This window comes from Apodemus sylvaticus, chromosome 6 (genome assembly GCF_947179515.1).
Source record: "Apodemus sylvaticus chromosome 6, mApoSyl1.1, whole genome shotgun sequence".
Lineage (NCBI taxonomy): Eukaryota > Metazoa > Chordata > Mammalia > Rodentia > Muridae > Apodemus > Apodemus sylvaticus.
Genome location: NC_067477.1, coordinates 131,370,761 through 131,398,232, shown reverse-complemented (window position 1 = coordinate 131,398,232; position 27,472 = coordinate 131,370,761). Strand labels below are relative to the sequence as shown.

At 42.0% G+C, this 27,472-nt stretch overlaps 1 protein-coding gene across 2 annotated transcripts in view; it reads right to left on the bottom strand.

Moving 5' to 3' along the window:
• Eml4 (EMAP like 4) overlaps window positions 1-27,042 on the bottom strand; it is a 117,200-nt gene extending 90,158 nt beyond the window's left edge. For both annotated transcript variants that reach the window (XM_052186475.1, XM_052186476.1), the window contains exon 1: window positions 26,765-27,042. In XM_052186475.1, coding sequence (XP_052042435.1) covers window positions 26,765-26,789 — 25 coding nt within the window. In that variant the 5' untranslated portion in view covers window positions 26,790-27,042. The remainder of the gene's footprint in view (window positions 1-26,764) is intronic.
• Window positions 27,043-27,472: the final 430 nt, after the last annotated feature.

Here is a 27,472-nt window from a genome sequence, read left to right as displayed (position 1 = left end):
TTGGGGGGCTTTGTTTATTTGATTGATTTTGGCTTTCGTTCACAATTTTTGCTCATCTTTCCTGAAATTCAAAATATAAAATGATTTGGCTTGTTACAGTTTGGCACTGAAATGCTCCCCAAGGCTCATGTATTTCAACAGTTGGTCTGAGCTATTTGGGGAGGTTATGAAAGGGTTCAGTAGGACCGGGCAGGAAGTAAGTGAATGGTCTTAGGTCTGGGGTACACACTTAACTCCTCCTTCCTCTCATGTCCCCCTCTCCTTCCTGCCATGCCACATAGCAAATGCTTCAGTCCACGATCTGCTGCCACGATGCTCTGCCCTAGCACACAGGGGCTCTGCCCTAGCACACAGGGCCACAGGGCCCTGGACTGAATTCTAAAACTGTGAGCTTTCAAAACAAACCTTCCTTCTTTAGGCTGCTCCATCAATGAAAAGCTCACTAATAAATGGCTGTAAACACAAATTTTAATCAACCTTAATGTATCATGTGATGTTTGTAATCAAGAAAAATGAACTAACTTCTCCTGCAGCTCTGAACTGTCTTGTGGTTCAAGGAATAGAGTCCAGGGCTCATTCATGATAGGCAAAAACTATGACTATACTACACTCCCAGACCATCTATCTATATTTTAACTAGAGAAAACTTAGTGGTTGAAATAGCATTAAAACACTTCATTCTCCAAAATTCAACTTTTTAAAAGTATTAAGTAAATGGGGGGAAAGGGGACTGGAGAGACTGCTCAGTGGTTAAGAGCACTGACTGCTCTTCCAGAGGTTTTTGAGTTCAATTCCCAGCAACCACATGGTGGCTCGCAACCATCTGTAATGGGATCGATGTTCTTTTCTGGTCTGTCTGAAGACAGCTACAGTGTATTCATACAAATAAATAAATCTTGAAGGAGGGGAGGAGGAGGAAGTAGTAGTTGTAGCAGTAAATGGGGCGCAGCAGAAGCTCCTAGGTTTTATAGGCTTCATCACACTGACTCAAACCAGCATCTTAAACCTAATCTTGTAATTTATATTAATCATGCTTGGTGGAACTACTAAAATGTTAGTGAATTAAAGGGATTGTGTTTTTGAAAGAAATTTTAAAAATCAATCTATAGAATATGAGTTAATGTTAAAATCATTAAGATAATATTTTCTCTTGGTCTAAATTTTATATTTTTCTCCAAATTATTTTTCAAATTTGTAAGGTTTCGAAAACATTACTGAGCTGAATGGTGGTGGTGCACACCTTTAGTCCTAGCACTTGAAAGGCAGAGGCAGGCAGATCTCTGAGTATGAGGCCAGCCTGGACTATAGAGTAAGTTTCAGCACAGCCAAGGCTACACAGAGAAACCCTGTCATGAAAAAAACAAATAGACAAATAAACAGACCACAAAACCAAACCAAACAAAAAACAAAAAAAACACCCATATAACTGAAACCTACAAAACAGCTCTAATATAAGATAGAACTGGCATTGCGTAAGGATAAACACAGATGTCAAGGGAATAGACTACAAATTCAAAAGTAGCTACACATATGTGGGCTACTGGCAAAATAAAAGTGCCAGGGGGTGGGCACACTTAATCTTTTCAACAAATGGTACTGGATCAAAGGTGTATTTATTGGCAAATAAATGAACCTTGACCCTTAGTTCATATATATATATATATATATATATATATATAAATTTACTACGCAGGGCAGTGGTGGCGCATGCCTGTAATCCCAGTACTCTGGAAGGCAGAGGTAGGCGGATTTCTAAGTTTGAGGTCAGTCTGGTCTACAGAGAGTTTCAGGACAGCCAAGGCTAGACAGAGAAACCCTGTCTCAAAGAAAAAACAAATCCAAAAAAACCCAAAAACCAAAACCAAACAAACAAAAAAAATTTACTACAAACGAATTGCAGCCTTAAAAAGTAAGAGCTAAAACATTATCCTTTCTAGGGGAAAAAGGGAAGAGCTGGAGGGTAACTCAGTGGGTACAATCCCTGCTGTGAAGGCAGAGCCTGGGCCAGGTGGTACTCTGCAGAGGACCTGTGTTCAGTCCCCAGCCGCCAGAGGTGGTGCCTACAAAGGGAATCAAATGCTTCTGGCCTCCTAGGGTAACCACACTCAAGTGTACATGCCCACCTATAGACACAATACATATAACTACAAACAAACAAACAAGAGCAGCAGATAGTAAAGCTCACAGGACAAAAAGGAGAGAGCTGCTGAAGCTTTATAGCTTTATTCATAACAGTCCCAAACTGATAACAACAAACAAAAGACAGGAGTGTGTGTGCAAGCATACACAAAGTAAGCATGAAAAGTAACATTGCTGTTACTATTGTGTGCATTCGTATCCTTTTACATAGGTTCCAGGGTTGAATTCATATCCTTTTACATAGGTTCCAGGTACCAGGCTTACAGGCTTTTACCTGCTATGCCTTCTTGCCAGTCCTGACCTTAAGTGTCTGAGAGCCAGAGTACTCTGCAGTGCTGCGTTTCTTACGAAAACCAAATATAAGAAAGCAATGCCCGAGTTGGGCAGGTGGATTTCTGAGTTCGAGGCCAGCCTGGTCTACAGAGTGAGTTCCAGGACAGCCAGGGCTACACAGAGAAACCTTGTCTCATAAAAACAAAAAAACAAAAACAAAAACAATAGCAAGCAAGCAAGCAATGCCCAAGGTGCTCTGAAACAAAGAAAATAAGGACTCACTGTGAAGAAAGCACCTTATTGAGAACAAAAATACCAAATTCCCAAAGGAGCAGAATATATCCAATTTTAAGTGAATCAAATAAAACCTGACAGAAATATACAATTGTCTTTTGCAGGTTTACACAAAATGTTATAATGAGAAGGAGAGCAGCTTAAAATGCAGATAAAAAGAAAACACTGTAAAGATACTGTCACAAGTACTGGGCCTGATGCTGTCACTCCCGTCTTTGGGAAGCAGAAGGCAGGAGTAGCCTAAGTTCAAGGGCAGCCTGGGCCCAAAAGAAGTCTCAAATAAAACTTTAAGAATGTCTCTTCTCAGGTCTGGAGATGGCTCAACAGTTAAGAACACTGTCTGTTCTTCCAGAGGACCCAGATTCAATTCCTAGCACCCACAAAGCAGTTCATAACTGTCTATTACTCCAGTTCCAGGAGATCAGATACCCACACAGATACACATACAGGCAAAACACCAATGTACATAAAAATAAAACCATTTTCAAAATTATAAGGTGTCACTTGTCTCCTCTGGTATTTTTCAAACTTGTTACACTTAAGGCATCATAACTGTTTCCTACAGGAAAAAAAAAAATCACAACAGCCAGTACATCCTTAGCATTACTTTGGGGATATAAAGTATTTGAAAATTGGAAGAACAAAAAATATGAAAAACAAGGCAGTGTGTATAATGTGTAGTTCTTGCTACCCCACTTTATGCTCTGGGTGGACTGTGCTACCAGTCCCACCCAGGTTCCCTCAGATATGCAGATGAAATACACAATATGCAGATGAAAGACACACACACACACACACACACACACACACACGCATTAGTTTATTTTTCAACCCGCTGTACTGGCTCAGTTGCTGGGTGCTTCTAATTTCCTGTGGCCCTTCCCCATACTCAGCACCTAAATCTGCCCTCCACTTGAGTTGCTCAGCAACCCAAGACTGCCCTCCACTTATCTGTGTTTCTAATCTCTAGCCTGGGGAGAGAAACAGCCTATGACCACTCTGCCTGAAATCTCTCATGGCTGGTCACCTTTTCTCCCTCCGAAGCATGACAAAAACTCCTTTTTTCTTCCTGCATCAAGATCTTAGCCTGCCTGCAGGGGACATGGAAGTCCCACCTCTTTCCTTCTGTCCAGAAATTGGCTCCTGGCATCTTTATTGATCAATCAAGAACCAATTGAAGAACAGGACTTTAGTATCAGAACCATACCCTACAAACATAATTCTACCAAAGTTAGTAACTCTGGAAACAGACTTGAAAGATATCAAAATATATGGAATTCTTGATAAAGAACTCAAAAGAAGGAACTCAAAGGAATTAAACAAGAGGCTATAGCAGCTTGTTTGAATGCTACTAATGAGAAATTAAATAAACAGAGGTTCTGAAAACAACCAAAAAGGCTCAGTATGTCATGTAAGTAGAAAACACGACTAGTGCGGCTGACAAAGACAAAGCAGATGGAGAATGGGGTCTACACCAGCAGGAACCCTGCAGGGTCTACAGCCTCACAGGCCTCACTTGCCCACTCTCCCAACAGAGAAATCCCAGGATGCCACCAGAGCTGTAAGCAAATGATCATGTCTTGCTTCTTCTTACAAGGTCGCCACTGTGTGCTCAAAACTGCTGGAAGCAACATGAGATGCTCCCAACTTCCTCCCCAAGGAGACCTCTCTTCTCATTCTCTCCTTTCTGCCAACTGAGTGGGTCTTCATTTGAGCTTCAAAACCACTTATTACAAGTAAATGGCAGAGGCTAGAGAAGACTGAAAACTAACTCAAGACAGAGGGTAGACACAACTAGAAAATAATAAAGACAGTACAGGTGCTGGAGATCAATTAGAGGAGATCAAACCCTCGAATTGCAACTTACTATTAATAGTTCTGTATGTTAGTACAAGTCATGTGATTTTTCCTGAACAGGGAGTAAAAGTGCCAGCCTGCTGGGATTGGGATCACTATAAGTAAACTCTCCCAAGGAGGAGGAGGAGGGGGGGAGGGGAGGAGGGGGAGGAGGAAGAGGAAGAGGAGAAGGGGGGAGGAAGAGGAAGAGGAGGAGGGGTGAAGGAGGGGGAGGAGGAGGAGGAAGAAGGAGGGAGGGAGGGAGGGAGGGAGGGAGGGAGGGAGGGAAGGAGAGAGGGAGGGACCACCTCAGTAGAGCTGAGCATGACAGGGCAGGCTTCAGAGCCTACCCAACCTGCATTACACGGGGAGACCGATCTCAAACAACAAGACATGTCAGGAGAAAGACCACCAAGATAGCCACAAAAAGAAGAGGCTCAAAATGTGAAGACAATGTTGATGAATTAACATATTCCTGCAGTAATAAAGAAAAAGAAATAAGGGCATGCATAGGGCTATGACTTAGTGATAAAAGCACTAGCCAAAACAGGGTGTTGGATCTCCTAGCACTAGGGATGCAGAGCTCACAGATGGTGAGCTTTGGATGTTGGGAATCCTACTCTGGAAAGGCAATGCTCTTAATCAATGAGCCATAACTACAATAAAAAAGGAAAGTTTAAAAAAAAAAAAAAGACTGAGATATAGCTCAGTAGCGCTTAGATAGCATACATGAAGCCCTGGGTTCAATCCCCAGTACTGGGGAAGGAAGATGTAACACTGCACTGTGTGTGTGTGTGTGGGGGGGGGATTCCTGCTCCTGCGCTCGCTCTCTCTCTCTCTCTCTCTCTCTCTCTCTCTCTCTCTCTCTCTCTCACACACACACACACACACACACACACACACACACACTCACTCACTCACTCACTGTTATGTTGAAACAATCTTATAATTCAAACGCTACTGGACATAAAGTATAATACATTGGCAGTGATTTTAACACAATGTTACTGTCCCTGAAGATGCTGTGGGGTGAAGAGGGAGATGAGCTGGGAGATGAGCTGAAAAGCACTAAACTACTCTGTAGATCACAGATTTAATAGGTATCTACAGAGCATTCCGTCAAACAGCAACAGAAGAATATACACTCTCTTTATCAAATTGTGGTGTTTGACAATGTCCCCTTAGGCTCGGGTATTTGAATACTTGGTCCACAACTGGTGACACTGTTGGGTAGGTTTAGGAGGTGTGGCCCTCCTTAAGGAAGTATGTCACTAGAAGCAGGCTTTGAGGTTTGTAAGCCACACACCAGTACCCGTTCACTTTTTCTGCTTTCTGCTTGAATTTAAAGATGTGGGACTCTTTAGGTATGCCAGCCACTTGTCTGACTGTTGCCACCCTTCCCTATAACACTGATCCCTTTTTATCCCTCCAGAACCATTAGCCCAAATAAACCCTTCTATAAGAGGTGTTGGTCACAGCAACAAAAAGAAACAAATGCACATGTATTATGGCATGAAACAAGTTGGGTTGGGGGGAGCTATTCTATCTCCCCCATTGTAATAGAATAAAACTGGAATCGAATAACAGAAATAACTATGAAAATGGGAGACTGAACAGAATAGTTTTAAATGAACAGTGAGTCACTGAAGAAAAACGGGGGAAATTTTTTAAATTATGGATTCAAATTATAGAAACAATACAAATGAATCTATGGGATACCAAAAATGCAATCTAAAGTGGGAGTTTGTAACTCTGAGTACCCAAGAGGGACGAAGGAGATATCCAATAATGCATCCCCAGGTCTTAAAAAGCAAGAACTAAATCCCAAATCAGCAGAAGAAAATAAAGATCAAAGCAGTAATGACTCAGAGACCAAAAAATAACAAATAACAAAAATAACAAAGAAACAGTTGAGTCTTTGAGAAGATAAGCAAGAGCTGCAAACCCTTAGCCAAAGTAAAGTACAAGAGGGAAGGAACACAATTAGAGGAGAGGATGGGGTCATTACAACACATACAACCTGAAATCCAGATAGCATTAGAGAATACTGTTTAAATTGTATTACAATAAAGAGAAGAAACAGGAAGTCTCCAGATACATATGGCTATGGAAATTACCTAGATCCAACCAGAGGAGCAGCAGTGAGACTGACGCATTGAGCTAAAGTTTCCCAACAAGGGAAAGCTTGGGCTGAGACACTGCTGAACTCTTCTCAACTACTAAAGGCAAGAGAATAAAGAGGGTAGCAGAAGGGAGCCACCCTTGCTGGCAGACCACAGTCCTGAGACAACTACAGCCTCTGAGAACTGAAACAAAGCCAGCAATGGAGCAGGACAAAGAACAACACACAAAACCTAGTAGCTTGTCTTTATACTAACCAGGAGCTCATCAAGAAAGAAGTCACAAAAAGAATCCCATTCACAGAAACTTAGAAGATATATATTTATTCCAAGAAGTCGTCTAACCCAGGTGGAAGACCAGTAAAATAAAAACTACCTAGTGCAGGGAAAGAAAGTGAAGATAATGCTAGAAGACAGAAGGGTACTCCCTGGTAACACTGAAAATGGCCATATTACTAAAACTGGTATGGATTCTATGCAATACCATCAAAATGCTAACAACCTTCCTCACAGAGAGTAAGCAAGAAAGATTTTATTTGGAAACACGACAGACTCAAACAGCCAACACAGAGTGCTCACTCAGTCATGCAGAGCACCCAGTCCTACGGAGTACTGTTGGTCTACTCTCACATGTGGCATCTTAAAAGCAAAACGAAATACTCTGAAAGTGGAGAAGGAATTAATGAAGAAAGGAAAGGGGCTGGTGAAAGAAGAAGCCAGAGACTACACTTACTAGATCTGAAAAAATATATGTACATATGGGGACAATACAGAAAAAAATCATTATTCTGTAGAATTCATGAGTTAATAAACAATTACCCACAAATAAAAACAAACCTCAGTAAAGGTGGTCCTTGCTAATCTCTCTCTTGCTTCCATCTACTGAAATATGAAGTTATTAGTACTTCCTTAACACCTTAGCACAAGAATAGCACCTACTATATCTTTTTTAATTCAAGGCAGTGATGGCTCACACCTTTGATCCCAGCACTTGGGAGGCAGAGGCAGGCGGATTTCTGAGTTAGAGGCCAGCCTGGTCTATAGAGTGGACTCCAGGACAGCCAGGGCTATACTCATAAACAAACAAACAAACAAGCAATTTTTTTAAAAAAAAATTATTATTTAAGACATCTTTCTATATAGCCTTGCCTGCCTCAAATTTGCCACGTAGACCAGACTAGCGATGATCTCATAGAGATCTACCTGACTGCTGGGATTAAATGTGTGTACCATCATGCCCAGCTTGTAAATTTATTTTAAAGAAGTGGGTTAGAAACCTATGAAGAGTACAAAGATTTCAAGCCTTTCCATTTCTGTCCTTACTATTTCACTTTACAAATGTTACATGAAAGCAATTATAGCTGGGCGTTGTGGTGCACGCCTGCAATCCCAGCACTTGGGAGGCAGAGGCAGATGAATTTCTGAGTTTGAGGTCAGCCTGGTCTACAAAGTGAGTTCCAGGACAGCCAGAGCTACACAGAGAAACCCTGTCTCAAAAAAACAAAAAGAAAGGAAGGAAGGAAGGAAGGAAGGAAGGAAGGAAGGAAGGAAGGAAAGAAGGACAGAGAAAAAAGAAAGAAACTATAAGCAACCCCTAAATAGGTGAGTATGCCTCTGTTCCAAAATTAAATGTTATCTATGTTAAATCTGAATTTCACATATTTTTTATGATTTCTACTTTCAGCCACTTAAAAATGTAGAAACCAGCTGGGCGTGGTGGCGCACACCTGTAAGCCCAGCACTTGGGAAGCAGAGGCAGGTGGATTTCTGAGTTCGAGGCCAGCCTGGTCTACAGAGTGAATTCCAGGACAGCCAGGACTACACAGAGAAACCCTGTCTCAAAAAATGAAAAAAAAAAAAAATGTAGAAACCATTCTTGACACTAAACAAAAGGACTGGGAATGTAGCTTGCTGGTAGGGTACCTGTCTAGCAAACACCAAGTCTTGGGTTCCATCTAGCACAACACACACACACACACACACACACACACACACACACACACACACAGCCTTGGTGCAGGTATGGCTTGCACCAAGTACAATTTGTCAACTCCCACTATATCACAGGTTTATCATTTCACACAAAGAAGAAAATAAAAGCTAATAAAAATTAAAAGTTTAAGACAATTCTGTTGATTCACTCATGTATTCCATAGTTTTCCCCATTGGTGGAAAAAAAGCTCTCAATGTGAGCAGTTACTAGTCAAGGTGCAGAATGTTGGGTGCAAGAAAAATTCAATTAACCAAGGCATAGTGGCACATGCCTGAACCCAGCACTTGCAGGATAAAGCAAAAGGATTCACCACACAAGGCCAGCATAGGCTACATACCAGTGAGATGGTTCAGTGGGTAAAAGTTAAAGGTGCTTGCTGCCAAGCCTGATGATGACCTGAGTTCAAACCCAAACCCAACAAAATGGAAAGAGAACAACTCCCACAAGCTGTCCCCAGACTTCCACATATGTGCCAAGGCAGTTGTATGGCCATAGACAGACAGACAGACAGACTCTCTCTCTCTCTCTCTCTCTCTCTCTCTCTCTCTCTCTCTCTCTCTCTCTCTCTCTCTCACACACACACACACACACACACACACACACACACACACACACACACTAAAAGTAATAAAAATAAATGGGATCTAAAGATTTGGCTCAGTGATTAAGAGTGTTTTTGCAGCGGACTTGAATTCATTTCTAGTACTCATGTTAGGCAGTTCATCTCTACCTGTAACTCCAGCTCCAGGGGATAAATCTGACTACCTCCTTCTGGCCTCCTCAGGCACCTGAATGCACCTATGCATACTTCCACACAGACACGCATACATACAAATAATTTAAAATAAACTTATCTTCAATAAATAAATGGAGTGAAAATAAACAATCCTACCAAACTCAAGACACATTTCCATCCTTAAGGAACGCACTACCTAATGAAGATCAAGTTATATAAACCCAAGTAACTAAATGACAGTCAGCTGACACATGCTGAACAATCTAAGGTGCAGACTGGTTTCTGTAATACCAAATGTATATAGACCCATCAGAGACGAAAATCCCCTAAAGGATGAAGCAAGGAAAGGAAGGGGTGGTACTTAACACTAGTTCTTGATGAACAGGGGTTAGCAAGACAAACGGAAACTATAAATGACTGATGGAGCAGAAACACGATGCCAAGGGAAGAAGGGGCTAACGAACAGCAGTAAGAGTGAGCACTGCATGAGTGCGAGAAACCAGAACACCCTATGAGCGCAGTATGAGAAGGAACGGGACAAGAAAGAGCAGCAGTCAGGAAGGTGGCTAAAGGGCAAGCTTGGCCAGAGTGCAGGCCACTCTGAAGACCTATCTAAGAGTTTATATCCTAACAACACTGTGGTAAACGAGCTCTTAAACTGGGAGCAACAATACTCATGACACAGTAAGAAAGGAAAAGCTAATGTGGGTTTAGTGAAAACATTAAGAGGGTCAAATTCAGAGTAGACACTACAACACTGCCCGGAGTGGGTCAGAACCAGAAAGCCATGGAAACGCATGGACTGAAAATGTATGGACTGCTTTCAGTCTACTGAAACAATTCCATTCAGTTGCTAAAATAAATATTACACCTTTGAAAGTCTCACCCAAAAACAAACAAACAAACAAACAACAACAAGTAACTTCATTATATGGATGAACTATTAAACAAGTCTCATTGGCACAGTTGACAGCCAAAACTGCTCTCAGTACCACAGTAGGTGTTAAAATCCGGAAAGAAAGAGTCAGAAGGTGGAAACTGTGACCTCATCCTGGTCACACAACCCACTGTTTGCCTCTATCATCACCACCACCCACAAACAGCTATTTCAAGATCTGGGCAGCATCACAGGAATTCTGAGTAATTGGATAGGGGTCTTGAATCCAGATTGATTAACAATCTACAATAATCCACCTGAAAACAAGAATTGTTATCAAAACGAAAAGGAAATACATGTTCAAATACATAACGGTAGTTTAGCAAACTCGGACAGCAAGGCTTTAAAAGCACAGAAACCCTCTAACACCAGACACTGGCAAGCTCTAGCTCCAGCACACCTATCAGTGTGCCACCACCTCGCCCCAGCTGGGCTTGAGTGAGTGCCTGTGCTCCAGCGATCACCATTAGCTGGTACTACAGAAATGTCAGAGCTTTGCACGTCCCAGGTGACTTTTCAGTAAGCTCATCTGCCATGATCAAACTCTTAACATCTAAGAAACCATTTATGGATACATTATAATTGATAATGTAGCCACCAACATATATATGCCACTTTCCATTTAACAGTAAATTTAATAAAAATGGAATCTAATTCCCTCTAGTGTAAGCTTCATGAGAACAAGGGTTTGTTTTGCTCACAGATATAGTCCCAGGAATAAAATACTGCCTGAAATGAAGCATTTGTGTAATAGTTATTAAATTATTAGATAAGTAACTGTTTTTATTAGATTTCTCATACTAGGACTATAGTTAATATTAATTACCAAAAAGCTAGCAACAAATATTACATGTTGAGCACTCCTTACCCAAAATGCTTGGGACTGGAAGGGTTTCTGATTGATGTGGCAGTTTTGAGGGTGGGGATGGATTTTTGTCTTGTTTTCAGACTTTGGAGTATTTCATAGACTAGGCTGAGCACCCATAATCTAATATTCCAGTGTTCCTACATCTGCAGAGTTTGTGTACTGTTTGACCTTCTGGTTTTGGAACACTTGGCTTCTTCTCAGATGCTTCATTTCTACAACGATCAGCATCCACAGAGGCAGGTGCTAACGTGGGTATAGCTTTATGCAAGCTATTGAATTGTTAATAAGGTTTTAAGCTTTAATGTATGTTTTTAGGCTCAAATTAAGATGTTTTGAGCTCTTTAGAAAGTTATTACAGCTAACAATAAAGTTCCTAAACTCCATGGACTCCTTATGAGCCCCTGGTCTGAGCTCCTACCTTAACTTAACCTCCTCAGTGCGGGGATAAAAGGCGCTCAAACACTGTATCTTGCAACAATAACTGCTTAAAGCAAATATGCCACATGAATCTTAAGACTCATAATCAAAACCAAAGAAGCAAGTATCTGATAAAGTTATCACTGATACAGGTAACAGAGGTGACAGAGCCCCAGAACTCAGTAACAACTGAGAATGACAGCAGACAGGCACAGCTGACAACAGCCACACTACACTTAAAACTGCAACTAAGTGTAAGCTGCTCTGTCTGTCCTTTTCTCAGGTGTTCATGGCAGAGTGGGAGCAGGCGTGGTAAGTAAACACTCCTCTGTGCTCTATCTCGGGAAGACACTACGCCCTGACCCGCTTTCCTGCTAAGACAAAGATCTGAAATGGAGGGAAATGCCTGACAACAGGGGCCTAAGGTAAAGCTTCAGGTTCCCAAAGCTTTCTATCCCTCACCAAAATGATCCCCGCCATTCTGTTTTAAAGCCTACATTATAAACCCATAAGGACTTTGTTTATGGCTGGAAGAGTGCTGAGCACATACCAAGCATTCAATAAATATTTCCTGACTAAATATTGCCTGCATCCTCCACAGAATTACACCCTTATGAGAACAGGGGTTCCCAGCAGCTCACTCACTGGTTCTCTCTACACTTGGTGAGGATATGAGCTACAGACAATCAGAAAGCCCTCTTTACCACAGAGCATATGTAGCATTTGGGATCACAGTATTATGCAGCCTGCATAAGACTCAAACTCCATAATCTTACCCCTACTGCATTAATGAGCCAAGGAAAGGCGTTTTAAAGAAAGCAAGTTTCAATATAATCATTAAACCCCACTCACGGTCATGATCAATATTTTAAAGTAAATATTACCTTTCTAATAATCTGTTCTAAATGCTGCTCCCTAGTATCTGATCTCAACTCACATTATTAGATTCTGAAGTGGGAAGTCATCATTGTCTGCACACAAACAGATCTATACCAATCATAATTGAAGACTGAAAAATTAAGCTGCCAATGGACGCCAAGAAGTATGAACAGCAGTCACAGCTATGCCCCTCCTAAACTGCAAACAGGATGTTCTTCAAAGTGATTTTTTTTCAAGCCGACCTCCCACTCACTCATCAATAGAAGTCAGTTGTGATACTTTTCTGGAACAAATGACTCAATGAAAAACACAGAAATATTTAATCATTTGCTTTCACATATCACTCAGAAAACCAGTACAGAATAGCTACTTCAAAATCAACATGCAAAAATAAATATTAGAGACAAAAATACTTGAAAGTAATATTGAATATCTCTGTCTTTTAAAACAGGAAGTCATCTTAACTTTAGGAAGTCAGAAAAAGCACGTATTTCCAGCTGTTTCTCAACTGTGAGTTGCCACCCCAATAGCCTACATATCAGATATTTACAATTTATAATTGTAGCAAAATGGCAGTTATTACTTATCAATGAAAAGTTCTAATGCTGTAACTCTTTAATATAGTCCCTCATGTTGTGGTGACCCCAACCATAAAATTATTTCATCGAAACTTTATAACTGTATCTGAATCTTAAATGCAGAATATCAGATATGCAGCTCCTGAGAATGAGTCACTTGACCCCCTAAAGAGAAGCAACGCACAGGTTGAGAACCACTGCTCTAGAGAAAAGGAATGTACTCTTACAGAGTATGTAACAGAATAATCTGACCTTTGATATACCAACAGTTCACTCAAAGATTCAACTGATAATCTTCAAAGGAAATACAGAGCCAGTGTGACAGCTCAGCAGGTAAAGAGCCTGCCTTGCAAGCAACCCGACCTGAGTCGATCCCTAGATCCCAAAGTGAAACCTAAGAACCAGTTCCTGGAAGTTCCTTCTAACCTCCACTTTGATCCACATATACAAAATGGAATTTGTGCATTCACACTCTCCTACATACTCAAAATTGCAACACACACAAAATAAATTTAAAGAAAAAGTATACAGTGTAAACCAGTCTGTAAATTTTTACTGCATACACATAAATACACATATTAACAAATCTATGAACTTAAAAGCTCACATATTTTACTAAGGACCTTACCCATACTATTCTTTACAGCATCTGATTTCCTGTTATTGATTTGCTGGACATACAGTTTAAAGTCATACACTGTCAATTTTGAGGTTCAAAACAATCTTTACATGCATCAGACAGGCTTTGCTACCTGTTTCCCAGATTTAAAAAAAGGAAGAAGCAGCTCGTGAGATGGTTCAGTGGATAAAGATGACCAGCTGGGTTCCATTCCCAGTACCCACATGGTAGAAAAGAGAAGACTCCTGCCAAATGTACATAAGTACATACACACACACACACACACACACACACACACCCCAAGAAAGAGAGAGAGAGAGAGAGAGAGAGAGAGAGAGAGAGAGAAAGAGAGAGAGAGAGAGAGAGAGAATAAATAATATTTATTTAAAAAATTCTTTAAGTCTAAATAAAACTGTATTTAAAAAAGAACATCCAACTTACTGGAGAAATAGCTGATTTCAGAAGTAGACTGGGCATATAAAAGAGATGCTGGGAACTGTATTTGGTGCTTTTCTGTTACTATGATAAAATACCAAAGAACCTTACAGAAGAAAGGGTGCGGTTCTAGAGGGGATGCGAGGGATGCAGCAGGGCTGAGGGGGCAGGGCAGAAGGAAGCAGGAAGCTGAGAGCTTACATTCTTAAATGCAAGCTGGAAGCTGGAAGCAGGAAGCAGGAAGCTGGAAATGTCATGAGGCGTTTAACTCTCAAAGTCCAACTCCAGGGACCCCTCCTCCAGCAAGGTCGTACTTCCTAAATCTTCCCAAACAGTGCTGCCAACTGGGGACCAAATAAATGTTCAAGTATTTGACCCTCTTGGGGACATTCACAGTCACACCACTGCAGAACATTCTATCACATCCAAAAGCTAGGAAAGCCATTATGGACAAAATTCAGGAGGCAGTTTGAAGATGTTTCCACAATTTGTTCATTTGTTTGTTTTGTTTTGTTTTGTTTGGATTTGGTTTTTTCAAGACAGGGTTTCTCTGTATAGCCCTGGCTGTCCTGGAACAAACCCTGTACACCAGGCTGGCCTCGAACTCTGAAATCCGCCTGCCTCTGCCTCCCAGAGTGCTGGGATTACAGGCATGCGCCCCCACTGCCTGACTGTTTGTTTTCTTTAAAAAGAAAAGAAAATGTATGTAGTAGATTAAAATAGGACAAATGCACAGAAACCTGTGAGTTTTACCTTAAAACTACAAAGAGACATGTTACAAACCACCAAAAGATATATCAACACTTGTGTGTTGAAGTCTATAGAAAAGACAACTTCTTTAACAAACTAAGGAGGGAAAAAGTATATACAATAAAGAGAGCTAGCAATGAAATGTAATGTGTGGATCTCAAATATAAACCACTGTAAAATGGTATTAAAGAGAACTGCAGCCAGAAGTGGTGGAGCAGGCCTATAATCCGAGCATCTGAGGACATCCTTGAGTTTGAGTCTAGCCTGTTCCATCCAGACCAGTCAGGAAAGGAACCTGTCTCAACAAAACAAAACAAACTCAAAATACTGACCTGTATGTATCTAAAGAAATTACCATTAAATTTCAGGTCTGATAACAGTATTTAAGACGTGTAAACTCAAATAAGATTTTCAAATAAAAAGAGCAGGACAGAACACTAGCATTAAATTAACAAGCAATAGGACCATGAGTAATAATTTAACCATCTTAATATATTTATTGTGTGAAGGCCACAAGACCCACAAACAGTTCCAGAGGGACCCACTGCATTACCACATGCCTACCACTGATAACAACTACCTCAATCATCAAAATAAGTTAAATTACGTTTCATACATACAACTGAAATGACAAAATGTCCAAACAGTGGAATACAGTACACTTTAAGGGTCTATTGATACTTGCTAAGGAAAGACAGACACATTTCCTTTAATGAGGAAAAATGACTGATTGTCTGCTTACATGTATTTTCTTTGCCCAATCTCCCTCACATATTAGGTAACCACAGCTAGTTCAAAGATAAGTGTTCACTGTTTAAATATAGAAATGAGATAGTAAGAACTACACATCCGGAATGCCTTCCCACTGACAGCAAATACTTTCAAACTTAATTTATATTCATGATCTAAAGTATCACGTAGTTATTAAAATATACATCATATTGACTTCAAACTAACACAGAAATGCACGCCCCCCCCCACACACACACACACGAGTTGTTAATGGGGGGGAGGGGGGTCCCTGAGGTACCCTAAAATAACATTGCCAACTGCCATTGCTGGTCTCCCCCTAGAACTAGATAGCAAACTCCAACTACTGAAGACCCCACACATCTTAGCTGCAGGACAGAAAGAGAACATGGTGACTAGGCTGGAAGCCACATCAGTGCTGGCTGGCCTTCACAGTGCTAGGCCTTGACACAAGCTGCTGGGGGAGAACTGTCACCAACAGTCTTACTTATCTGGGGACCTTGTGTGCCTCAGTACCACTGCCAGGCAGGATGGGCCCACTGGGGCAACAGTATCAAGTCTATGGGGACAACTTCTTTCTTACTGGGCTTGGTGCTACACCACAGGAGGGAATTCATGTATATTTGGTCTCATGGCTGGGAAGGTCATAGGCCCTAGGAGAAGCTGCTGATCTTGTTTTCCTAAACAACCATGATGTGCCCATCAAATTGCCTCCTAAATCACTATGTTTATGCCCACAGATCACTTTAGTCAGAACAGTTTTTTGCAGTCATCAGCAGACTGAGGTTTTATAAATGACTGCTGAATATCCAGCTGTGAACAGGACATCTACCTTCTCTAAGGCACAAGGAGCACTGGGCAAAGGGGCAGAAAGAATGGCAGAGATGGACAAAGCCGGGGGAGGGATGTGGCATGCAGACTCCAAGGCGTGGCATGGCTGTCTAACTCTTGAACTTGCACAAGTTTGGGCCCATGGACACCCTCTGAGGGTTTATATGCAGCTCATGGTTGGCAGGGGAGAGACATTTTCTTCAGTTGTGTAGCCACTAGTAAAGTGTCTAAGCTCCTATAAAGTCTCCTGAATTCATTAGGCAACCCCCCCCCCACACACACACACAAATATAAAAATAGTAGGGAGACTACTAGGAGAGAAGAAGTGGAAGAGTGGGGGAGATCTGTGAATGTGATAAAAATATACTGTACAATGTAAGAAATATCATAACAAAACCCATTATTATGTGTTATTTAACACAGGTTAGTAAAAAAAACATTTAAAAATACCCAGAAGTGGTGATGCACACCTGTAATTCCAGTACTTGGGAGGATCATGAATTCAAGATCAGCCTGAGTACGTGAGTCCCTTTCTCAAAACAAACCTTGCCTGTGCTATAGTCACCAGGAAATAGTAAAGGAGGCACGGAAAGAAGACACTCAGGCAAGAGCAGCCCAGCAGAGGGGTACCAAAGGCCTGTGCCAGGTGTCAACATCCAACCAAATGAAAAAGGCCCCTGCCCTCTCACACTGGAGCCCAAAGGAGATGAAGATGTCTATACAAAGGAATTAAACAGGGAGCTGGTGAGAAAATAGAAGGCAGAAGATTGCTTAAGCAAACTGAAGACCAGATTCCTCACAATTTGAAAAATTAGTTACAAATATGTTGAGAAAACTAAAATGAACCCTATCCAGTTATAAAAACCCATACCAGGTGTAAATTCACCTTCCCTCCACAAGCACACTCTTTATCTCTGACTACTGTGCGATAATGACAGCTATTCATACAGCTAGAACAAAGCTGGCCTTTAAATACTGTTCTCCTCAAAGATGAGTACGCCTCCTTGAAGTGATGGCCACGCCAAGCCTGAGGCAGGAAGCACACAAGGCAGACTGACCACTAAGACAGTCCCAATACTGCTGGGTGGGCTACGGGCATGCTAAAGAGCATTGTCCTTGGGTCATGGAGGGTGCCGGTCATCAGCTCAGAAACCTGCCTGGTGCCTGCAGTGGTCAGCGTGCCAGGGTCCCTGGAACTGCAGTTACAGACAATTGTAAGCTGTCATGTGGGTGCTGGGACTCAATTCCAAGTCCTCTGCAAGAGGTAACAGTGTTCTTAATGGCTAAGCAGTCTCTCCAGTCCAATTTCTCAATTTTCAAACACCCCAAGAACTGAACAAGACATAGAATGTCTGCTAAGTCAGAACCGCAGCAGCCTCTGCCCAGAGGCATAGTTCTCAAAGTGAATCCTAGGGATACAGAGAAGCCACATGACACACACACACAGATGGTATTCTCACAGGCAGTTTTATCTCAGGGGTTTGCCCTGCAATTTCTGAGAGACAGCTAGTTCCATGTTTTTTAATGGAACACCACCCACATACTATTACCAAATTCACTCACAGCTAAAACTTTCTGACTGTGTATCTGCGTATGTTTGTTTTTTTACATATGTACATATATGTGTATATACTCACCTATAAAACATGAAAATTTTAGCCAGGTGATGGTGGCACATGCCTTTAATCCCAGCACTCTGGGAGGCAGAGGCAGGCGGATTTCTGAGTTCCAGGCCAGCCTGGTCTACAAAGTGAGTTCCAGGATAGCCAGGGCTACACAGAGAAACCCTGTTTCAAAAAACAAACAAACAAACAAACAAACAACAATAATAATAATTTTAAGTGAACCATTTAAAAGTTAGACACAGTAGTTAAAAGTTGAACACAGTAGGTGTAGTAGTGCACTCTGAGGCTGAGACAGGACTATGGCAATGTGGGCTATACAGTGAGTCTCAGCTCCACCTAAGATACACGGGGAGCCCTGCCACAAACAAGAGCAAGTTACAGACACCATGGTCCTTTCTCCCTACCAACACTAGTGTCTATTTCCTAAGAATAAAACTATCTCCATGCACAACTTTAGGATAGTTATCAATGTTAGTAAGTCAAACACTGATATAATAATATGTTAATCTCTTCTACCACATAAACTCCAGTGTTGAATCAATAATATTCTTTATTGTATTTTTCTCTCAAAAACATAGTCCAATGTTTCTTTAGTCTCCTTTAATACAGACCATTTCCAAAAACTCTAAAGTGAGTGTCTGTGTATGTGTGTGTGTGCACATACACATACACTTTCAGTTGTTTCTAATTACACTCAGACTTCTCATTCACGGTGGAGGCAAAAACTTTAAAGGCACACAATGTCTACTGGCATTGTTTGTTCTGATTGTGCATGCATGGTGCCATCTGACTGTGCAGTTACTGTTTTCCCCCTTGCAACTACTGAGCACACAATAGGGAGAACATGCAGACAGACATCCTGTCTTTTCACCACAGTCTGTTCTAGTTTGTGAGCTATTGATTCCTGTCTTATTTGGACTCACTGATTCTTACTATGGTCTCAAAATAATCACATGAATTATTCACGGGGAAAAACATAACATTTTAAATTAAACAGGCTTCAACTTTTAAGTACAAGCCCCATATGCTTTAGGTATTAAGTACAAATTAACCACTATTTAGTTCTAATAGTTCTATTTAGAACTATTTAATTAGTAAATCAAGGCTGACAATTCCATTTAAAAAGCTAAATAGGAGCTGAAGAAACGGTTCAAGGGTTGAGAACATACTATTCCTGCAGGGGACCCCAGTTTAGTTCCCAGCACCCATATAAGCAGGCTTCAACTGCCTGCACCTCTAGCTGGTCACCTGGGGCTGGCTTCTGGCATCTCAGGCACCTGCATGCACATACCCAACCCCACCTGCATACACATAACTGAAAAATTAAAATATTTTTTAAAGCTAAAATGATAGTAAATCTAAATCCTCTTACAAGTCATAGTATTAGACAAAGTAAATTATCATATCCTATCTACCAATTTTATAAAATCATATTATATTGCACCAAATTTGTCTTCCTTCACTCCATCCAGAAGTTTTTTTTTTTTTTAAGGTGTATTTATTTATATGTAAGTACACTGTAGCTGTCTTCAGACACACCAGAAGAGGGCATCCAATCTCATTACAGAAGGTTGGGAGCTACCATGTGGTTGCTGGGGTTTGAACTCAGGACCTTCAGAAGAGCAGTCAGTGCTCTTAACCACTGAGCTAACTCTCCAACACTCCTGCCCTGCTAGTTCCAGTCCTACTTGCTGTAGCTGTCTTCAGACACCCCAGAAGAGAGCATCAGAGCATCTCATTACAGAAGGTTTGGAGCCACCATGTGGTTGCTGGGATTTGAACTCAGGACCTTCGGGAAGAGCAGTTAGTGCTCTTAACCGCTGAGACATCTCTCCAGTCCCATCCAGAAGTTTCAAAACAATAGCATACTACTCATTGTAGCTTCTAATGTTCATTCATTTTCATATGTCAGCATTCCTATTTCCTCCCTTACAGATAAAGCTTAACCACCAAAAATTTACCTCACAAAATGTTTTACCCAAAGAAGTCAAACACACAAAACTGAAATTTAAAGTTCCACTCATTATGTAGAGCACTAGCATTTTATAGTCTCTCCTCCCTTTGTCTTTTTAAATGTTGGTCTTGACCATTAATAAACTGATCTCAGAATCAATAGGTCATATACATGTCTTGCACTTCAAAGCATTACCCCAGAACCTGGGCCAGAATTCTTTATCAGACATAATCAAATTTAATATAATCCACATATAGAATTGTATGATTACAGTGGTAGAAAAGAAAACCAAGGAACAAGAAAAGATAACCAACACTGAATGCCTTTAATCCAAGCACTAACAAGGCAGAGGGATTTCTGGGTTTGAGGCCCACCTGTTCTACAACATGAGTTTCAGGAATACACAGAGAAGCCCTGTACTGAAAAAACATACAAACAAGCACACAGAAGAGGAAGAGGAAGAGACAGCTACAGAGATGGCTGAGGATGCAGCTCAGTGGTAGGCCATCTGCCTACTATGCATGCGACCCTAGGTCCAATCCTCCAGGACTAAGAAGAAAAGTAATTGACAAAAACAAAGAAGCTGGATCTAAAGGCACACACCTATAATCCCAGCATCTAGGAGGTAGAAGTGAGTACATTAGGAGCTCAAGGCCAGCCTCAGTTTTATTGCAAGTTTGAGGCTAGCCTGGGCTACATGAGATCCTGTCTCTTTTTTTAAAGGGGGGATGAGGAGAGTGAAATAATAAGTAATGATTCAAACTGTATGTTTGAGGTTAGCCTGGGCTACATGAGACCCTGTCTCTTTTTTAAAAGGGGGGGCTGAAGGGGTAAGATAAGAAGTAATGGTACGTGCTAGAGAGATGGCTCAGCAGTTAAGAGCACTGAGTGAGTGCTCTTCTTGAGGCACTGAGTTTGATTCCCAACAACCACATGGTGGCTTACAACCATCTGTAATGGGATCCAATGCCCTCTTCTGGTGTGTCTGAAGACAGCTACAGTGTACTAATAACATCAAATAAATATATCTTTAAGAAAAAGAAGTAATGATACAACTTCTATGTCTTCAAAGACATTTTTAATTTGGCAGGGGCAGAGAATGGCAAGGAATCAAACATCCTGTGACTGCAAGTCTGGGTGATAAAGTATTTCATGTAAAAACACACATTTATATAATTTCTAACTTCAATGTAGCATTTGTAAAATGGCCAGTGACTTAGCATCCGGGTCTATGATTTCAAAAACCACTGCAGAGCCTTAATTGCTATTCAATGTAAAATGCAAATAGTGTTTTCCTTATCTAAACACTTATCAACCAAGGGCAAAGTCTGAATTTCAAGTGTTTAACTTTACAAAACTGCATTTTATAAGAAACACGTGGGGTGCTTTAACAGTACAAGTCTACAAAAACTGATTAAGAGGCTTCAAAAGTCAACCATTTTGAAAGGAAAGGGGGTAACAATTTAGACCTTAAGACTGCCATACAGATTTTTAAAGGATAAAGGTTCTTTGTAAAGGTGTTATCCGAATCTAAAGTGCCCAGAACTGTAGAAAGAGAGGTACCATGACATACAGACGTGAAGACCCTCACTGTCCTGGGAATCTGCCACACAGAGACAGGCGGTATGAGCTACTTCAACTGTTATGGTCCATCTACTTAAATATCAAAATGTTTTCAAACTCCCTATGAATAAATAGTGAGGTTTTATAAAACATAGATATGGGTTCTCATTAAGACAGTTTTCCTATATCTAATTCAGATATAGAAAATAAAAATTAAAACAGATAAAGACCTAGTCATATAATCCCTGGAATTTGGACTGCAAATAAATTCTTTCATAACTTCAAAAGGCCAGACTTTATAGATAGAAATCTAGCAAGGTCCAGATGTTCGCTCTCAGCAATCACTCGCTTTGATACACAGCACAGCGTTCTAAGTGGTGCTGCCTTCCTTTGCCTCTATCCCTGGTATTTTCCTACACTTAATAAACATTTCTAGATGCCTATTTAAAGTCAGCACTTAGCTCCTAAAGGACAAAAGCATGTGCTTTTCTTGTCCTTTCTTTAAGGGTAAAAAGCATAGAGCTGGTAGTCTACCTATGACATTACCCACACACATTTAGTGATATTCTAGCACACTCACGCTGTAGATCTTGTACCTACATCTGAGTTACTATTCACACCATGTTACATGTAATTATCTTCTTGCATGTGCTGGTGTGTGGGGTATGTTTGCACGCTCAAGTATATATGAGTGCAAGTGTGTAGGTGGGTGCATATGGAGGCCTGAGGCTGACATCAGGCGTCTCTCTCCATCACTTGCCACTGAACCAAGAACTCGGTAGTATGGATGGTAGAATTACAGGCTCACTGCCACACCCATACATTTAGATGGGTGCTGGAGAGCTGAACTCCTATCCATGGAGCAATTATCTACTGAACCATCACCCAAGGCCCACTGAAGGCTATCTTGAGCCCTTCAAGACAACCAATAAGAAATTAAATTGTTACATGATTACATGAAAGAAAGAAAAAACAGCTTACTGAATATTTAAAGGATGCTTGAAACTAGATTAGTATTGAAAATCAGGCAGGCATGGTGGCATGTGCCAGTAGTCCCAGTTACTGGAGAAGAAGTTCAGACAAAAGGGTGGCTTGAGTCCAAGAGTTCAAAATCACCCAAGACAAGATAGCATGAGTTTACCTTACAAATATATTTTAAAAACTTTAAAAGGGCCGGGCAGTGGTGGCGCACATCTTTAGTCCCAGCACTTGGGAGGCAGAGGCAGGTGGATTTCTGAGTTCGAAGCCAGCCTGGTCTTCCAGGACAGCCTGGGCTACACAGAGAAGCCCTGTCTCAAAACAACAAAACAAACAAACAAACAAAAGAAAAACAAAACAAAAAAAACTTTAAAAGGGCTTGGTGTAGTGGAACGCTCCTATAATTCCAAAACTCTGGAGGTAAAGACAGGGGATCAACAGTTCAAGGCCAACCTCAGCAATGAAGGGAGTTCAAGATCAGCCTGGGCTATGTTAGAACCTGTTCAGAAATATAAAAAATGAAGTTCTGCATTTGCTTGCTTTGAAAGAGAGCAGTTGGTAGAGTGCTTGCCTACCATTTACAAAGGCATGGGTTCAGCCCTCAGTACTCCACAAACCAAGGAGCACCTATAAACATTATAGTGACACATGCTCAGTTAGGTTAGGTAGACACAGACCACCCAGCCCAGGATGCATGAGAAAATGTTATTTCTTACACATAATAACCTTCATGTATTATACTTTGAATTTTATATTATAAACTGGTATGATTAAGTTTATACTTTCTTTAAAATGCAAATGTTCATGTTTAAGCTAACCCCAAGATAAATATATTGAAACTCTTATTACAAAAAAAAGATCTTATCCCAGGGTGTGTAATCTAGCACTTGGGATGCTGACATCTCAACAGCTACAAATTCAAGGCAGTCTGGACTACATAGTTAAGACCCTGTCTCAAGGGTGGGGTTTTAAACCAACAACCATTACCACCAAACAACCCAACACAAAACAACAAAAACTGACTTAAAACCTGAAACAAGAATAAGATGCTAAGACTAAGCATAAAATGTATCCAACCTCTGCCTTAAAAGTCAGTAAGATCATAGAGAAAGGCTTTATTTATTAGTAGTTTCCTGTTTTTGCAAACACATCTGAAGTTTAAGATACATACTGTGAGACATGTTGTATGCATACCCATACTGAGTTGTGGTGACAACACACCAAAATATAGTGGGGTAACTTTGAAAACCTATGTCCCAAGAGCAGCCTTTCAAATGACCCTAATGTAGATCCTGAAAGATACTAGGAGATACTATGTAACTAGGAGAAACTGCATAGTACAAGCAAGGGGAGTCACAGTCTATCTGGAATTCTCAAAGCTGCAGAGTAAAAGGATCCTTTTCTTGCTTTTATGTAAAACAAGGGTAATATAAGAAATGTGTAACTTCAACATGGCATCAAAATGGCCAATCATCTAACATTCCTATCTCTGGTCCCAAAACCCCTGTATAGGTGTCTTATAAAATGCAAGTTTTTCTTATCTAATCACTCTGACCACAGGCCTAGTTTGGGTTTGGATTTCCTTAAATAATCAGCTTTTACAGAATCATTCTGCTGATAAAAGCACTGAATTTTTTTGCTTATGAAAATGTAGTCTTCTCACAATTCTCCAAGAACCTCTCTAGTATGTGAAAGGAGATATAAGCATCCACTTCCTTGAGAAAAAAACGCTTTCAATATGTTACCCCAGAAGAATTTCACATTTTGAATTTTTTAGTTGAAAAAAAGAAGTCTTTACACATAAGTGCTTTCTTTTACACTAATGGCTCTCTTGATGATAAAATAAAGATCAATGTAACTCTAAGCTCCAGGCTAATGAACTGCAGGGAACAGAAACAAGCAATTTGGCAAGAACTGAGCAAAGCTCTGCTTAAAGGCTACTAGTAAAATATACCAGCTCCCCTCCCCCACTCCCACCCTTTAAGGTTTCAATTAAGATGGGGCCTAGTCTTACTCATAGAAAGCGACAGAAAGAGAAAGCATACAACTCCTGCTACAAAGTCTCTTCATCGAAGGCAACTCCAGAAAGGAGACAAAAACCATCCTGTTCCTTTAGCTGACACAGGCTGCTCAACACCAAATCTTAAGAAGGGCAAACTTTCATCACATACCACTCAAAAGATGGTGATTCAACATTGAGATCACAATAGGTGGTGTGAAATTTAAAGTCCAACATTATGCATCTATAACATAACATAAAAATGAGATTTGTTTTCCTGATTGCAACTCTTTCTGTTGACTCTGGATTAGTTAAGGGATAAACTTGTTTAACAAGGCATATACACTTTCAAAATTAAGTGCTTCAATTGGTGAAAAAGACACTTTCAAAACATAAGGGCTTCTTCTGCAAGCCCTCCAGAATTCCTCAGAACTTACAAGCACAAGAATAAAGATCCCATTACATACAGAGATTATCACAGCCCCCCAAAGATACCCCATCTGCGTGTTAGCTGCCACGCAAGCCAGTGTTCCAGCCAATATGAAATGGGGAATGAACCCAGTCACAAATCCAAAAAGAACAAATGAAGAGTTAATGCCTTGCTAAAAGGAGCCCCAAGAAGGAAGTAACTTCACTATGTAAGGAATTACAAGACATCAAAGGTTAGATAATGGACAACAGGTGTCTTTGGAGAGAAAAGAGCCACAATTCATTGCTCCTATTTTGGGATTTCCATTCTCAAAGCAGTATAACAATGAGTTTTTTTTTCCCTCAAGAAAGTCAAGATCAAAACTGTACCTTTACTATTTAACACCTGTAAGAGCCTGATGCTCTTCTATTTACTTTTTAACTTTAAAAAAAAAAATCCATCTAATCCCCAACCTTGTGTGGCTTAGTGCCAGATGGTTTGCTAATCAGTGAACACTAACTAGAGATTTATTATCAAGAAATGGGAGTCGGGTGGTGTTGGTGGTGGTGGCGGCGGCGGCGGCGGCGGCGGCGGCGGCGGCGGCGGCGGCGCACGCCTGTAATCCCAGCACTTGGGAGGCCGAGGCAGGCGGATTTCTGAGTTCGAGGCCAGCCTGGTCTACAGAGTTAGTTCCAGGATAGCCAGGGCTACACAGAGAAACCCTGCCTTGAAAAAAAAAACAAAACAAAACAAACAAACAAAAGAAATGGGAAAGAAAAGCATCTGACTACACACTACTACCACATAAAATAGTCAAATATACAAATCCAGTCACAGGTTTCACATAACCATAGTATCAGCCAACGCAGAATGGTTTCTCTCATCATAACCCTGAAAGCTCTCTCTCTACAGTAACTGGGTTCCAATGGCCTCAAAGAATAGCAATTCCAGACACAGGTATTCATTACCCTGGAGTTCTCCTGTTCCTCGGGCCAGTCACAAAATTTAGCACCTGTACTCTGATTAAATGGACCACTGAAAAGACACTTCAGCCAACAGAATAACCTATCCCTTTCTCTCCATTCCACAAAGACAGCATATTCCAAAAATGGAGAGTCCTTTCTTTTCCGACTGAGGCCCCCTCTTACGGGTTCATTGGGCAGGATTACTTCTCTCCAGAATGCATGGAGAACATACTTCTGCTTTCACTCTTAAAGAGGGTCCCTCAGCACAGACGCACCTCTTCCTTTCCTGTATTGAGTAAAAGATGTGCTCTCCACCACTGCAAAACCTTCAGGGAACTGGAGGGAAGTTGTCAGTTAGCGAGGGCTACTTAACACATCTCCAAATATAAAGCCTGAGGGGGGTGACTACAATCCAGAAATGGGGCTGGAGATTCCTACTCTCTGCGGAAAGGCTGTCTCTGAGAGTCTGTATTTGATGAAGGGGTGCCCCGACTTTAATGGGGGGGTGGGGGATCGGAGGAAGGTGCTAAGTGCACCCGGAGGGACGTAGCAGTGGCTGGAGGGTCGTTGAGGGGAAGGAGGGCCCCGCACTGAAGGGGGCTCTGGAAAGAAAGGAGGGTCTGGAGGCGAGGGCTGCATGGGGGAGGGGCCGCCCGTCCCGGAGGCGGCGGCGGCGGGGCTGCAGCCTCGCCGGGACCATGTGCCGGGAGCGGCGGCCACCCGCAGGGGCAGCCAGGGAGCAGGGCCCGCGGCTCGCGCGCAGGAAGCCGGGTCCCGGGTTACGCACGAGGGGCGCGAGCCCGCGGCCGGACTCACCGAGGCTGCCGGCGAAACCGTCCATCTTGCGGGGAACGCGCCGGGCTCGGGGCTCAGCGGGGCGGGCGCTTCATTCAGCACACCGACCGAGCGGCGGCCGCGGAACCTGACGCGCTTGTTCTCAGCGTCGCTCGGCGCGGCTCCTGACTCCCGCCTCCGCCGTCCGCCGGTCAGCGCGTCAGCCCGAGGGTCAGTCGGTCAATCACGTTGAGAGCCGCGCCGCCCGCCGCCTGCCCGGCCTCTCTCTCCCAAGCCTCGGCAGTGAGCGCCGCGCCCCGCCCCCGCGCCCGCGCGCAGCCACGGCTCCGCCCCCGCGCACGCCGTCACGCTTCCGATCCCGCCCCCACGTGATGAAACGGGGCGGGGCTTCTCGCAACACGCCCCTCCATCCACTCGGCCTCCTCATCCGCAGAGAACGCTTGAGAGTGGAGAGGCTATTGGCTGCTCTATTGGCCGGGTTCGCGGCCAGTGTTCTCCAGCCCGGAACTGGGTCTGAGTGAATGGGGCTCGTGGGTATCCCGCTGCTAGGACGCTGGCAGTGCACGGTGGGATTCTTTCCCTCTAAGAACCCCGCAGAGTACAGTTCTAGAGTTCTTTTGAAGGGAGATGATAATCCGAGAAGAACGGTAAGGAAGCAAACAAGTGAGAGGAAGGATTCCCCTTCCCGGAGTTCTCCTCTCCTCTAGTCAGGTGAGGTAGAGACAAGAC